The sequence below is a fragment of the Ochotona princeps genome, chromosome 9, assembly GCF_030435755.1.
Source record: "Ochotona princeps isolate mOchPri1 chromosome 9, mOchPri1.hap1, whole genome shotgun sequence".
NCBI lineage: Eukaryota > Metazoa > Chordata > Mammalia > Lagomorpha > Ochotonidae > Ochotona > Ochotona princeps.
The window spans coordinates 1,278,967-1,295,112 of NC_080840.1; the positions used below are offsets into that span (position 1 = coordinate 1,278,967).

The following is a 16,146-nucleotide window of genomic DNA, read 5'->3' on the forward strand; positions in this document are numbered from 1 at the left end:
GTCAGGCGCAGTGTCAGGTGGGGAAAGCACACCGTGCTGCTCTGCTGAGTGATGTGGGCAGAGGCCAGGGCTGCTGGGGGCTGGGGATGTGTAGCATGTGTGTGCGCAGGAAGATGGATACAGCTCTTGCCCAGGTCACTGCTGAGCTTTGAGGCTGTTTTCAAGAACACTTGGGGTTAGAAAAGGAAGGAGTTTTGTATAGCCCTGTCACTGGTCTTCATGTCAACTGTGAACCTGTTTTGCTTGATTTCCCTAGAAGCCTGATGCGCGGCTCTCTCGAGGCAGCATTGACCGGGAGGATGGAGGTCTCCAGGGTCCGGTAAGCAGCTGTCCCAAGTTTGTGTTCAGGGTAGATTTCCAGTTCTTGGGTGCATGGGCCACCATTTTTTGGTTCTGAGGTATCTACTCTCAGTATATGTAATATGAGACAGGACAATCCATTTTAAAAATAAAGTGAACATTGTAGCCAGTATGAATTAAACTCTGGAGTATACAGTCCAAAGTTCTTACTCAGATACACAGGTTTTCTGTCCTATTATTGATGCAGGTGTTTTAGAAGTAAGCCAAAATCTGTTTTAACAAAAGAAATAAATACACATATTTACTGCTGTGCACATTGGTCGTTTGCTGCGTTTCTATATTCTCACTGCATGTTTCACAGTCACTGAAGACTTGCTCGATCAAGAATTTTTTTTCTTCTCAGTGTTGTATGAGAGAATTGTCTGAAATTTCTCAAAAAAAGTACTTTATGATTATTTCAACAGTATATTTAAACCTTGTAAGAAACCTCAGGTATTTGGAGAAAAGTAATCTCAACTGTTTCGCTAGACTTTTGCCCAGGAGATGTCTGGTTAAAGTTGGTGTAGGTTCCTTTGGACATTGGCTGTTGTCTCTTGGGTCACCAGCAAGGGGAGATAAAGTTCGCAGTGTAGGGGCAGGGGACCCTGAGCATCCCTCTGAACAGGGCTGAACAGGTCTGTGCACCCATCTACACTGAGCTCGGAGTCTTTTACACAATTTCCCTGTATGTAAATTAGTTGGTACGATGGTATAGGAGGTTGGTCCACTGCATGTAATGTTGGCATGCGGTATGACCTCCACTTCAAGACCTGGCTGCCCTGCCTGCTGTGCAATGCCCTGTTAATGCTTCTGGGAGCAAGTGGGTGCCTTTGCCGCCAGCAGAGACCTGCATGGGGCTCCTGGCTTCAGTCTGGCCTGCCCAGGCTGTTGCAGCCATTTGGGGAGTGTGACGCAGCAAATGAGAGGGTTTCTCTCTCTCTCCCCCTCCCTCCCTCCCTCTATATATCTCTGACTTTCAAATAACTAAATCATTTTTAGATAAATAGAATAACACAGACAGGCATTTGGCGTTGTGGTTAATTGTGCTCGGGATGCCCATATCCCATGGTAGAGGATCTGGATTAAGACCTGGGTGTACTCCCAATTCCAGTATCCCTCTAACACACCCCTGGGAAGCAGCAGGTAACGGCTCACTCCCACAGGTGTGCCCCTGCCACCAGGTAGCAGGTAACAGCTCACTCCCACAGGTGTGTCCCTGCCACCCATGCTGACCTGAATGACTTCCTAACTCCAAAGGCTCAGGCTGTTCCAGCCCTGCTGGTTGTCAACATTGGAGAGTTGAACTAGCAGATCTCTCTCACTGTCTCTCATTCTCTTGATCTCTGCCTTTCAAATCAGTAAAATAGAAGCCATTTTAAAATAGCACTGAATTTTAAAATGAGCTTATGTCACATGTTTTCTGGATCTTTCCATGATAAACATCTTTGAACAGAATGTAGCCCCTAGCTTAATTACAGTTCCACATCCATGAGACTGTGTTGCCACCCAGCAGGAAGATGGCTGTTATGGAGTGACCAGCTGTCACATTGCGTCCCTGAGATCTGCCGCCTTGAGGATCAGCCTGCACTGGCTTGGCATTTCCTGCCAAGTGTGCTGTCCGCAGACACTACATGTCAGACACTCCTTAGCTCATGGGCAACGTCACATTCTTTGCCATTTGACGTCTCCACATATGGAGCCTTCCTCTCGTTAAAAAGACGTAACACCTAACCAAAGGATATGTTTGAATTGTTGAGGAGGAAGTAGACTCGGAAAAACATCTTCAAGGACTCCCTGCTTACAACATGGCCAACAGGAAACTTGGGAGAAAAGGAAAGTCCTTGTGTTCCAGTCTGTGGCACATAGAAAAGAATCTGAAAATATGCAGACTCAGAGCCCTAGGTAGAGGGATCATTCCGAAATGCAGTCAGATGACCCATGCCGTGCCCCCCTGACTGTGGGCTCGCAATTTGGTGTGCCAGCCCAAGTGAAGGAAGACGGCGTAGTCCTGCGGAGGCTGTGCTGAGTGGTCTGTGCATGGCAGCTCACGGGAGCCTCGTGGCATTCCTGTCCGCATGCCACAGATGGCCTCTGGGCTTCAGGAGCTGCCTCTCTCCAGGGGATGTTCACACACCGTTACCATTTCATCCTCTCCTAAAGATAACTGGCTTTTAAAAGCTTATTCCCTCATTGTGAATGAAAAGTAGTGATTGTTTCGACTTTTCCAGAGTCTTTTTGTGACTACAGTTGTTAGGCAAGTGTTGTCAGCCTCAGTTTAAAGTGGAAGGCCCAGGATCCCAAGCAGTCCTGCCTTGTGAGGCCCACAGCCAGATGCGCACAGCGGTGAGTGTGGCCTGGCTCTGCCCCGGCCGTCATGGCTGCCTGGCATTTGCTGCACCTGAGTTCAGATTGCTGGATGATGCCAGGATTCCTGAAGATTTTCTAACTAACTGAACTTTCTTGTCCGAGTATCAACCAAAACATTCCTCAGATTTTTGTTGTTTTGGTTTGGTTTTGGTTTGTTTGTTTTTAGCTTTGTCTTTAGGAAAATAATGTTTTCATCTGTTTGAGTTCCCAAGCAGTATCGCCCAGGGCAAAGCCAGGAGCCTCAGGCAGCCGCCTGAGGAGTCTCTGCATTAAGATGCCATGTCTGTGTGAAGTCTCTTTGGTTGCTGGCTCCAGCTGCTTCCTGCCAGTGCAGGTCCTTGGAGGCAGCAAGGGACACCTCCCATGACAGGACCCCTGGCTCCGGGCCCTGGGCCAGCCATTGCCAGCATTTGGGCAGTGAAAAGGAAGATGGAAACTGTCTTGATTCTCTTGCTCACTCCCTCTGCCCTTCAAAAAAGAGAACGGGTTCATTAACTCCTTGCTGAATCAGAGTAGCGTGTTGCAGTGTCTGCAGCAGAGAACAGCGCGTTGTAGAAGACTTCCCACCCTCAGGCTCCGACGGCTCCGCAGGTCCTTCAGACAGGCCGTTAGATGGCTGCTTGCCAGTTCCAGGGAAACTGTACTTGAATGGAGTGAGAGTGGGAGCCAGGGACTGTTAGGTTATTTCTTTGCATGAGCTCTTGCTGGACCTGGCACTGATGGAGATGTAGCTCTAGATCACAAAGGCCCTGAGTACTTCAGAGCCGACAGTGTCTAGATACGCCAAGACCTCCTTGTAGTGCTGGGCCTCACTCTGGTCCTGCTCACTTACGGCAGTGGGTAGACAGCATGCCCGGAGCGCTGGTGTGAGCAGAGGGCACAGACATTGGGAAGACTTGGGCGCTTTAAATCCCTTTCCTGTGCTGCCGGAGTCCAGCTCCGGCCGAGGTTCGGAGCTCGGGAAGGGTGCGTGGATGAGGCGTGAAGAGAGAAAGAAAGGAGACGGACCACCAGATTCCTTGATCGTGGTGGACTAAGCGAGAAAGCTGTCCGCTTTATTTATACAGAAGCAGTACAAAGTTTTTTCTTAGGGGCATATTGACATAGCTTCAGGGGGACACAATTTACAACTTTTTGAGAAATGATTGAGGAAGGATTCCACATTCCTTGCTTATCTTGGCTTGCCAGTCTTCATCTGCTCTCCTCAGGTCTGGGCTATAACCTAGGCGCCATCTGTGTCAACCAGACCCCTACCTTGAATTACGTATGAGTTAAAAGGACTGGGGCCTTGGTCTATGGGGATCGGGGTTATTGACATTAGTTGGCCATAGGTCTGTAAGCTCACAGTTTGTTAACCAAACAAGTAAAGCAAGGGTAAAAACGGCGGAAAGAATTGCAGTTAGCAATGAGCTAAGTTACTCTATTTAAGTTTCAACTCTACAATGGATGAGTGAGTGTTTCCAAAGACAATTCTACAAATTGTTTCAGTATTAGACAAGGCATTATCCATTCCAACGTTGCAACCAAGAGTTTTTCAGTAGACAACACATCTTATGCAGTAATACACTCCTAATACAATTCTTATTCAACTTATCTATCACTAAATGGGAGAAATACATCAAGAGAGAAAAAACATGAAGATCTAAGACAAAAAGTTATAAACATTACATTCCTCTACAACTGCAGGCTCTACAACTTCATAAGTGATCAAACAATAATCAAAAATATATCTTTATGATGTTAGTGAAATCACCCTGTATTTCCTCTAGCTAAAAATTTATGAAAACAACTAAAACAGCTACATTTTCTATATTCTAAAGAATTGCAAGGACAGGCTAACCTTTAAGACCACAGTAACTATATTTTTTGCCTTAGCAGGATAGGCTTCAGGGTTACAGTAGCTATATTCTTCGTCATAGCAGGATGGCCTTTAGGGTCACAGTAACTATATTCTTTGTCATAGCAGAATGACCTTTAGGGTCACAGTAACAGGATAACTTTTAGGGTCCCTCTTATCAAGCCATTCCCCAGAAAGCATGCTAAATATCTGGGCCAGATTTTATGGCAATGGGTAAACAGCACAGACTTAATTATACTCCTGTGTGTAGTTAAAGGCCCACTCACCAGGACATTATCAGTAACATTAACTCTCAAGCTGATATTATTTGCCAAAGCCATCTCACAGGGGCAGACAATGCCTCAATAGATTACAAAATTCTTAGTGGGGTGGTTGAGTGCCCATGCGAAGGGGAGTGAAAACTGCGTCAAGGTGGTCAGAGATGAATCCACTTAGCCCTGCTAAGCAGCTGGTAGCTCCCCGGGCCCTGCCAGTCAGGGAGCTGTTCTCTTCACACCTTCGTGTTATACACACCTACTGCATGGACTCTATCACTGTGCTGTGGCTGTTCCTCCTCGTGGTCCTGGAGTTCCCGGGCTTGTCACCACCAGCGCTTTCTGCAGTCCCTTATTTGCCTAATCACACACATGTTTGACGTCCAAGGCCACAGCATCTGGCACAGAAATGGGAGTGGACAGTAGAAACCTGAGGAAGAGCTGCTCCCAGGTGTACACAGCTGTGCATTCACTGACCTTTCCTTTTCCCATAGACTGGAGGCCAACACATATACCAGCCTGTGGGTAAGCCAGGTAAGTGAAGAGAGGAATGAATTGTATGTCAAGTCTGTGTGCTTTGGTAAAAGCAGTTTTACAGGTCGACAGTATCGTGGCTATGGAAGTCCTGCATGGAGTTCTGTCTGCTTTGTTGGAGTTACAGAGGTCTCCATCCTCTGGCTCCCTCTCCAAGGGGCTGCTAGCCAGGCATAATGCAGTTCCTCGCGGTGGGAGGCTCATCTCGTGGACCATCCGCTGCCTCCCAGGGTGCACATGCACAGGAAGCTGCAGTCAGGCATCTTAACTGCTGGGCCAAGTGCCACCCTTCCTGGAACCCTCTGCAGACAGTACCAGGCCTGGTGCCAACCCCCATAGCCCGTGGGTAGGGGAGTGGAAAGCAGCGTTCCTTGCCATAGTGCATCAGAAATGCCTCCTTAGACTAATGTGGGTTTGGTGTCAATGTGTTGGGGCTGTCTGATTTCTTTGTTAGCATGTTACTCAGTGGGAATCCTTCCCCTTTATCAGATCCTGCAGCTCCGCCAAAGAAGCCGCCACGGCCTGGAGCCCCTGGCCACCTGGGCAGCCTCGCCAGCCTCGCCAGTCCCGGGGACAGCTACAACGAGGGCATTAAGGTGGGCATCTGCACACTGAGCCACACGCTGCTTGTAGGATTCTCGGTTGAGGACATCCACCATAGGGCCAACAGGCAGGGGCTGTGCTGGGTTGGTCCCCGACCCTCTGAGAGGCCCTGAGAAGCTGACCACACAGGAATCCTTTTGGTCCCATGCGTCTCAGCATGACTGCAGGAGCTTGGTCAGATCCTGCTCTTGTATGTGAGTCTTTTTGAGGTTTATGAAACCAGGGTTCCCAGGCAGAGCCAGGACCTTCCGTGGCTCCCCGTCTGGGAGTCTGTAGGCATGACCTGTGGGCCCACTTCCATCCCTGTCCATCCAGGAAATGGACCACTGTGAACATGTGTACTGAGGAGAGCCCTTGTTGGGCAGCAGGAGCACTGGCTCAGGCACGAGCAGCCACAAGCTGCCCCTTGGCCTGGTGCCTCTGCAGTTCCCAGCTCCGTGGAGAGCAGGAGGCTGAGACAGTGGTGGTGGTGGCTGCTCTGGTCCCGTGCAGTTTCCAGGAGGCACTGCTGCTCCTGCCTGGCTCAGACAGCAGCTTGCACTTCCCCTCGAGGGAACATGCTTCGCAGGAGACTCAGTGACACATGTGCTCTCAAGTCAGGTTCCTTGTTGTCTAAGGAGTCAGGGAGGTAGAGACGATGCTGTGTGCGGGCCCGGGATGGCAATCGGCCTGCAGACCTGAGGGAGAGCCAGAAGGAGAGCGGGTGGCTCTGCCTCAGGGGACCCTGTTCCCCAGGGGCATCATGCAAGTATAGCTGGGCCCTCTGCTTTGAGGCTCAGCACCCAGAACCCGTGCTCACAGTTGCCAGCTCCTGGACACCCAGGCCTCTGGCAGGGCTTCCGATGGTAAGGATGACTCCCAGAACACCTGTGAGGAGCTTGCTACCACACCTCTCCTAATGTGTTTCCTTGGAGGCAACTCCCAGACTGGTGTGTGCCCCAACATGAGCCACATGCAAACAGGTCTTAGAGACAGGCCCCCAGAGTTCCACACGCCGCCATTCTGCAGTGAGCAGCAACACGGTGAGGAAATGTCATTATGTGGGAAATCAGACAAGCAGGAGTCTTGATGACAGCTCTGCTTTTCTAAAATATGCCAAGTACCCGTTTTCGATAAGGAATAAATGTAAAATGCATGTGTGTACTTCCTCCTTACCCCTCTACTTGGCAGGCACTGCTGTGAGGCCAGGCTGAAAGAGCAGTGTTGTTTGCAGAGAGAAATACCTACTTGTAGTTAGGTATGACTGCAGTGTTCATCCACATGACACCAGCCACAAGTCTAGGCTGCATTCTTCCTGGATGGCTCGTGTCCTCGCCCTTCAGCCTCACCCTCAGTGGTTAGCGTGGGCCGCATTGGTGGAGGATGGTGGTCTGTCACTGCCAACCACGGAGTTTCCAAATTGTCAGGCTCTGGAACATAGAAAACCAAAAGCAGATTTCTCTCTAATGACGATGTCACTTTGGGAAGGACCCTGTGGGCTGTCCCTGAGAGCGTCCTGCAGAGCCCCCGGGACAAGAGCTGCAGAGGGTGGAGTGCAATGAAGGGAAGCTTGAAACAGGTTCACCTCCATCCCTCTCTGCATGTGAGGCCGAGGGGCCTCAGGTCACCTGCTGGTGAGCTTCTCCTTGGCACCTTCCCCAGGACGCGCTGCCCAGGTGTGTTGGTGGAATTTGGAGTGGCATGGCCACAGCCCTGCAGTCTCGTGCTTAAGATACAGGGAGACACCTCTCAGACAGACACAGCAGTGACTGCCTCCCCTCTCTTTACACAGTTCTGGGTATTAGAGAACACACTTTCTTCCAGACGTTTCTAAGGAAAGCAAGATACTCAGGTCTCCCCAGTACACTTGGTAGTCATAGTGGGACAGCCATGGGTTGGACAACAGAAAAAGTTTAACACTGCTTGGTGTAAAGTAGTTAAACCTGACCATAGGCTTTCTGTTTTACTTTATTTTTAAAAGAACCTCTTATTGTCTTCCAACACAGCCTGAGCCAGGGATCTGGGCTACGCCCAAATGAGGGGTCCTGATAGGTTGACAGAGATGTTGAGGGCCAGGCAGGGGACAGAGGCCTTGCCCCTTCTCAGGGCTGAAGTGTGTGTCTCCTCTCTGCTCTGATGAGCCCTAGTTCTGTTGACTCTTGCCCTGTTGCCACGAGGTCCCTCAGCCTCTGCATGCTCTGGCCCTTGCTGACCTCATGGAGCTAGCCTGGTGCATGGCAGGTGAGCTTAGGGACTGTGCGACTCTGCCGAGAGGCTGTGGCAGGGCTGCTGCTTGGGTACAGCAAGCGGAGCTGACGGTGTGCGCTCGTGCGTGTGAGGGTGGGGATTGTCTGCTGCCTTTATTAATATTGTTTTTCTTTTTTCCCTTTCTCTGTTAAATTCCTTTAACTTTTCCTCACCTTCCGTTCGACAATAGCCATGGAGGGTAAGCACATTGTGTCCGTGTGTCTGTCCAGCTCTCTTGCCTACACCCAGCCCTGCACACCATTCTGGGCGGGGAAGCAGGGAAGCCCAGTGGGGGGGCATTTGTGCCAGATGCCAGAATCTCCATCAGTGTTTGCTCGGGCATCTTCATAGTGATGCAGCTGTTCTGGTTGTTTCTGCCTCATGCTCAGACTGTGCAACAACCAGGAACAGAACACACCTATTAAGACCACCTGGGCAAAGGCCCAGCAGGCTTACGGGAGGCACCTGCCTTGGCGGACTCTGCACCAGCGGCTGGCTCCTGGTGAAACACCATTACGGCCCTTTTAAAAGAAATAGTCCATCCACTTTGTGCCTCGTGTAATTCTGATCAATTTGGGTTTGCGAATACTGCCGAAGAGCTCCTGGGGGACCTGGGAACTCACCTGCACTCAGGGCTTCGTCTCCTCCTCCGGTCAGCTCGGTGTGCGGCTGAGCCTGGGCGGCCCCGTGGTCAGCCCACGCCTGCACCAAGCCATCTGGGCAGTTCTAGGGCAGGAAGGTTGCTGGCAGTGTCGCGGCTCCGAACGCAGGCACAGCATCCGCTTGAGGCTTTCTGAAGCTGACGACACACTTCTGGTTCGTGGTTGGAAGGCAGCTGAGCCGAGCAACACGGGTTTCACTGCTTAAATCAAAATGGGTGGAAATTCTTAGTCTAATGTGGCATTTTTTGACCACTGGCCAAGGAAGACTTTCTCTGAAATTCAGTAAACTCTCATAGGTGTATGTAAATGACTTGTTTCTCGGTGATAAATGATTTTGGGGTCGGGAACATCGAATCACTTCTGTGAAGGAATTGGGATTTCAGTCTAAGATGTGATTTTGTGTCGTTTCCTTTTACTGAGCTCAAAATTAGAAAAAAATCAGTGCTTGATTTATTTGCCACTTGGATGAATTGCTTTACTGTCATTCTCAAACTGAACTGTATCCTTAGAAACAAGAGAAACAGTTATCTGCTTTGATCTCCAAATTTAAAGACCCTCTCTGACCTAATTGTGGTGATACTACGCCATCTGCTGGAAAGTAGAAACGTGACCTGCTTCTGTGTTCTCAGCTTCAGCCCCAGGAAATCAGCCCCCCTCCTACCGCCAACCTGGACCGCTCCAACGACAAGGTGTATGAGAATGTGACAGGCCTGGTGAAAGCCGTCATCGAGATGTCCAGCAAGATCCAGCCAGCCCCGCCGGAGGAGTACGTGCCCATGGTGAAGGTAAAGCGCATGCCCACTCACAAGCGGCAGGATGGTTTCTGCCCCCAGGTCAGATGTGTCGCTTTGAGATTGCTGCCAAAGGCCCCGAGGGCTGGCGGTGTCGATCAGCACTGTCTGGTCCTGCGCACTGCTCAGAGCTGCAGCTTGGACTGAGTAAAGCGAGCTGCAGTCGGGCGCAGGGCAGGGCTCACACTGAGCCACCGCTACAGGGCATGGGTGTCCCAGCTCTGTCCCAGCACTTTGCTCTGTGCTTGTTTAGTCCAATAAGTGCCAGAGACGTGCCTGCCTTTTAAGGCTTTTCCCCAGAGGGACGGTGTTGGGATTGCATGCTTACCGTTCCCACTCACATCTTTGTGTTCCTGCCTGAGTCTCCGCGGGACTCCTCAGCATGCCTGTGCTCTCCCTTGCATGCCTTGTGCTTTGAGTGTTCTCTGAGTGTGCCTGGAAGGCCTGGAGTTCAGTGAGGACCAGAGGAACGATGCTGTCGTGGTCCCTGCCTGTGTTGGCAGGCTGGCTGTGCTCTCAGCTTGCAGCTTACCGGTCTGACCCTGTGTAACTTGACTTCCTTGCACTGCTGTCCTCCAGCCCGTCCTTCCCCAGGGAGCTAGCCGGAAGACTGTCAGGACTGTGTGTGGGGAAGGGGAGCCAGAGCTTCCTGGTTCCCACAGTGGGGCTCAGCGTGAGACAACCACTCTGTGCTCAGAGGATTGGGACGGGGGACGGGAGCAGGCATTGCACAGCCATTAGGATCCTGCTTGGGCCCAGGCACCCCGCAGGGCAGGGCCTGTATTCTAGGCCTGGCTCTGCTCCCAGTGCCCGTAGCCTGCTCACGTATGCCCTGGGGAGCGGGTGATGGTTCAGGTGCTGGAGTCTGGCCACCGCAGGAGAGACCTGCAGGAGTTCAGCCTCCGACTAAGCCTGCCTCACCACAGCTGTTCTCAGGCATCCTGCGAGTGAGGCAGCAGAGGGAAGACCTCTTCTTGTCTCTGTCTCTCTGCCTTTCAAACACAGTAAGTAAATAAGGGGAATTACACAGGCAGAAAGGACACAGAAGAAATGTCCCTGAAAGGAACAGTGACTGTGACCTCCTTGAGGCTGGTCTGGATGGTGTGCTGATGCTGCTTGTGCTTGTCCTCTGTTAGGAAGTTGGCTTGGCTCTAAGGACTTTGTTGGCCACCGTGGATGAGACCATCCCTGTGCTCCCGACCAGCACGCACCGAGAGGTAGGCACAACACTGGGGGCATCCTGGGGGGCACACTCACCCTGCGAGGTAGGCACAGCCCCACCCGCGTGGGGGCATCGGGGGATAAAGTCACCTGAGAGGTGAGGACAGCACTGGGGGCATCCTAGGGGCACACTCACCCTGAGAAGTAGGCACAGCACTGGGGGCGTCCTGGGGGCACAGTCACCCTGAGAAGCAGGCACAGCCCCAGCCGGGTGGGTGCATCCGGGGGGATACAGTGACCTTGCGAGGTAGGCACAACGCTGGGGGCATCCGAGGGATACAGTGACCCTGTGAGGTAGGCATAGCCCCGGGTGGGGGCATCGGGGGAATACAGTCATCCAGAGAGGTGGGCACAGCCCTGGGGGGCATCCAGAGTGCAGTTGGACAGAGGTGGCTGCAGTGTGTGGCCCGCAGAGACTGGCTGTCCCTGCCCTGTGGGTGATGGCCCTCCCAGTAAGGCTGGGCCTTGCCGTAGCCCATCACACAGCGTAGAAGCAGTCGGCAGTGGCGCCTGTTGGTGCCAGCCAACTGCAGAGCCGCCATGCGGTGGGCTCACTACAGCACTGAGAGTGAAGACACGAGTGGAAGGCACTGCTGGCTCTGCTTCCTCCCAGAGCGTGATTGCAAGAGGCCAGATACACATTGCTTTTAAATTATAAACCCATGTTTTTCTTGTGTCAGAGCTTCCTGACAGCACTGTGTCCCAGAAGCCGTCATTGGTTTTGCCACCTTTTGGCGGTTCTGTCTGGCTTACGTGTCAAAGGAAAGGAAGAAAATGCTCTCGGTTACCTTGCTCCAGCTACAGGCACCTGTTGTGTGGTTAGGAGTCTGCCCATGTCTGTCACTCGCTCACGTGAGGTGTGTCCCCAGCCAGGCTCCGCTCTCATGCCTCTTCCCTCCACCTCCCACCTCCCCAAGCATTGTCCTTTGACCCAGTAGTAGCTTTCTTGTTTTGGTTTTTTTCTTATTTGTTTACACTTGTAATGAAATCATTTCAGATATACAGAAAAACTGAGATTAATTCAAAGAGTTGTTAAACATCCTTCTCCCAGCTCTCATTGCCTTTTGAACACTGTCCTCACTCACATCCCCTCTGTTGCTAATGTTAGACCGTGTCCCCTTGCCCTGCCTTGCTTCCGTTTGTGTCTGTCAGGCCACCCTTCTACGTAAGCACCCAGCAGCTGTCACATTCCAGAACCTCCCACATGGCTGTAGTTTGTGTTCCTGCTGTGGGGTCAGGTTCTCTGCAGTGGTTGTCCTGTGATGCTTTCCCCATGGCATTAAGAACCAGCAGCACACACCCTGTCTCACCCTCCTGTGACCTGGAATAGTTCCTTAAGTGTGCCTTACCATCCGTGACATTCCTGTGCTAGTATTGAAGTGGGGCTGAAGGGTATCCTCCTGTGGGGTTGATGAGCTCTGCAGCCAGCGTCCTGCACGGTTGGTGTGGACTGTGGGGTTGATGAGCCCTGCAGCCGGCGTCCTACACGGTTGGTGTGGACTCCTGCTCCGGGGTTGCTCCTCTCCGGGGCTGTTACTTTGAGCCAGGCATTCCCTCGACATCCGCTGCTGTGGGTTGTTCTTTTGGGAATGCACACAGCCACTTGGATCCTTTGGAAATGCTTCTGACTGCTTGCCATGGGATAACTGTGAAATCTTAGCCAGCGAGGGGTTTAGCTGAATCAGCTGCTGCATTGGGACTTGCAGTGACTATCCATGGCAAACAACGACTTTGCCCAGAAGTGAGGTTCTGTATGCCAAAAGCCAGAAAATGGTGTCGTGACCTGTGAGTACTTTAGCAGGACTGTTGCCACTACGCGTGGTAGCTGACAAAGCCCACAGCCATCTCCCCTACGCCCTGATGACAGACTCCTCCCTGCTTCCCTCCCTGCTTCCCTTCCCCTGCTCTCCCTCCCACCTGCCAGCTGCCTCCGGGAGAGCAGTCTCAGCTGCACCTGCTTCAGAATTGCTCGCTGCTGTGACTGCCTCTCAGCCAAAGGCCCTCCTGTCCCCCTGCAGCCCCTCAGACTTAGAGCCCCTCACTCCTCACCTGCCAAGGCCCTCCTGTCCCCCTGCAGCCCCTCAGACTCAGAGCCCCTCACTCCTCACCTGCCAAGGCCCTTCCATGGCTCTTTTTCTTGGCTACCTTGACATACCATCTCCCGCTTGTTTTTGACACCTCCCAACCTGAGTGTGTTGGCCCTGTCCCTGAGCACTGATCAGCTGTGTACTGCATGTCTTGTTAGCACCAGGAGCTGCCTGTGTTTCCTTGCAGGCTTCATAGTCAGTGGTGCCACCTTGTACTTGCCACCCCAACCTCATTAACCACACACACAATGCAGACAGGCACATGACCCCCGCCATTGATGGGCTGGCACCCCTCACCCTGAGAGCCACGGCTGCCTTTTTCCCGACTTGTCTGATGTTGCCTTTGGCTTCTGCCTTGCCACCAGAGCCACATCTCTGGAGCGTCTTTCTAGATTATGTCACTACCCAAGCTCTCAGATTCCTGCCCTTCGTCAAGTTCCACAGGATACACCTCCCCCTGGAATGGCGGAGGCGCTTTGCAGTTGAAGCCAGGCTATTTTTGTAGTCCAGGACGTGTGTAAGCCAGCTGTGCTGTGCAGTTCCTGCCCTCTGCGATGGCGTGGCTCAGCCCTCCTCCAGCTGCGTTTCCTTGTGTGGTGCATCCCAGGGTGCCCTGTGCATGCCTTCTGGTGTACATGGTTCAGTCATTTCTGTCTAGAATGCCAAGTGCCTTGGTGCTGAGCGATCAGGAATTACTAAGCCAGTGAATGAGCAGAGGAGCCCATGGCCAGTTGAACCGATGCAGGAGGTCGTGGGACTCCAGAGCGAAGTGTTCTGGCCGTGTGGGACCACAGAGGTCTGAAGCTGCTTACACCTGGGCAGGGCGGGGTATCTCGTGACACCCCAAAACTACCTTTTGCCAAGCAAATGGCCATCTTGAGATGCAGCCAGGACATAAAAGAAGCTGGGGCCTGGGAGTGAAGACCAAAGCTCTCTCTTGGATCCCAGACTTGGGAGCCATGTGGCCTTCAACAGATCAGTTGTCCCCAGTGATGTAAGTGTGCTCTGTCACCGTCTGAACTGTGAATGTCGCGTGGGTTTATGTCGGCTCTGGGCAGCAGGGTTTTAAAGGGCAGCAGACAGCAGGTGACGTGCTGGTGCGCTGGGACTCTGTCCTTTGGCTCCCAGGGAAGGCTTAAGCTGCTTCTGCACTCCTCCAGAAACACTTGTGAGAATTCCCTGAGACACTGCATGGAAGCCAGCCCAGCTGACCTGTCTTGTCATTGCAGATCGAGATGGCACAGAAGCTGTTGAACTCTGACCTGGGTGAGCTCATCAGCAAGATGAAGCTGGCCCAGCAGTACGTCATGACCAGTCTGCAGCAGGAGTACAAGAAGCAGATGCTCACAGCTGCTCACGCGCTGGCCGTGGACGCCAAAAACCTGCTCGATGTGATTGATCAAGCAAGACTCAAAATGCTTGGGCAGACGAGACCGCACTGAGCTTGCGCGGCGCGCCTCCCTGCCCTCCCTGGAGATGTTCTCTGGCCTTCCACCAGCAGCGAAGGATGACCTGTGTGTCCCTGGCTCAGCGCCCACGGCTCCAGCTCTGTTGACGGCTGCTTGAAAGTCTTCTCTCTCTTGTATGTTTTAACCACATTTTGATTGGGTTTGGGGGAGTTTTTGTTTTTGTTTCTTTTATCGTGATATTCTGAAAAATCCAGGATCCAAAATGTGGCATTTTTCTGGGAATGGGAATTACGCGTTAAGAGGCTTTTGAGATCATGAAGAGCTGTTTCTGTTCATGTAGGATGTGTTTTAATGGAAATGGCGAAGGGGGGAGGTGTGCTCACTCCTGAGCCACCTTCGCTGCACGTTGGAGGGAGAGTATGTTGTGAAGAATTCCAGGAAACCCACGCGGCTGAGGATTTTCTGGTCTGCCGCGGAATATTATCCAGACTCGAATTTTTCGTTTGTTAGAACACCCTTCAGTTGCATTATGCTAACCCTTCTTTACAAAGAAAGAATATTAAAGCTCTATTTTGAAGACTTGAGTCCTTTCAGGAAAAAACCAACCTGCCTCCCTCTTGGCTCCCTGCCTCCGACTTCCTGTGACTGCGGAGCGTCCGACTGGAGCCGGCTGGAGAACACAGCTGGACGCCTGTCCTCACCAGAACCACGTGCCAGTTTTTTGTAGCAATGTTATTCCTCTTGGAAGCAGAAGTGCTTTATACCAGAGCACCTCCAAACTCCATCAAGAAGTTCCAGGACCACCCCTGTTTTCCATTTTTATGTAATTTATAAGGAAAAGATTAAAGCCATGTTGACTATTTTACAGCCACTGGAGCTAACTAACCTTACGTCATGTGTCTGTCTTCCCAGGAGAGGATCCAGCAAAAACAGAGGGACTTGGTTTGCTTTGGGTGTCTAGTTACACCATCTATCCTGTTAAATAATTTTGAAGAAATACACCCTCCCTTTAGTGTGTTGGGGGATATAAATTATTCTCAGGAAGAATATAATGAACTGTACAGTTACTTCAGCCTATTAAAGAGGTGTTATCAGTAAAGTTCTTGTGGCAATATTCTTTCCTTTTAAATTGTTTGAATATTGTTAGGTGACTTATAACCGCCAGTCCACTGCCATTCCCTCTGTAATGCCCGTGACATGCAGGGCACGGTCAGCCACTGGCCCAGCCTGAAGGGCCATTGGAGTGCACGCCCCTGGTCAGGGAAGCTCCCTGGACCTGCCCCACTGGGGACAGCGGGAGGAAGGCGAGCCACCGCGGGTCCCCGGAGGCTCCAGGGGTCTGACAGTCTCAGGTGCAGTGTCCGTGGTCTCCTGAGCCCATTTCCTCACCTTTACGATGGGCTTGTGAGGATGTGCTCAGAGTAGCATCACTGTTAAGGGACTGGGGGTGGGTGTTGACGTCTCACTGGCCTCAGCCCAGAGGACAGTGCCACCACGACTCTCGGGAGGGTACAGGTCACCCTCCGATGTCCCCAGGAGAGTTCAGGAAGACTTCACAGGTCATCATTCCTTTGCCTCATGATCAAGGGCACCATCCACTGTGGCTGTCAGAGCAGGTGAGTGACCCAATGACAGGAGCCTTCCTGGAGGCCTGTCACAAGGACCCTTGGGTGGCTTTGTAAAGCGAGGCAGGGAGTTTGAGTGGACGAAGACCCAGGAAAACCCAAAGCTCTCCAGTGACACCCCTCCGGAGAAGGTGGGTTCCGGGCCCTCTGCAGACACGCGAGTCCCTGGA

At 52.1% G+C, this 16,146-nt stretch overlaps 1 protein-coding gene across 15 annotated transcripts in view; it reads left to right on the top strand.

The window, feature by feature from the left end:
• Positions 1–15,465, top strand: part of PTK2 (protein tyrosine kinase 2) — a 261,868-nt gene extending 246,403 nt beyond the window's left edge. For 10 of the 15 annotated variants that reach the window (XM_058668437.1, XM_058668443.1, XM_058668442.1 and 7 more), the window contains 6 exons: positions 257–319; positions 5,313–5,352; positions 5,842–5,948; positions 9,473–9,628; positions 10,771–10,851; positions 14,172–15,465. In XM_058668437.1, the coding sequence (XP_058524420.1) occupies positions 257–319; positions 5,313–5,352; positions 5,842–5,948; positions 9,473–9,628; positions 10,771–10,851; positions 14,172–14,384 (660 nt within the window). In that variant the 3' untranslated portion in view covers positions 14,385–15,465. The remainder of the gene's footprint in view (positions 1–256; positions 320–5,312; positions 5,353–5,841; positions 5,949–9,472; positions 9,629–10,770; positions 10,852–14,171) is intronic. The other 5 variants (XM_058668435.1, XM_058668439.1, XM_058668438.1 and 2 more) reach the window with 1 other exon arrangement.
• The last annotated feature ends 681 nt before the right edge of the window (positions 15,466–16,146 follow it).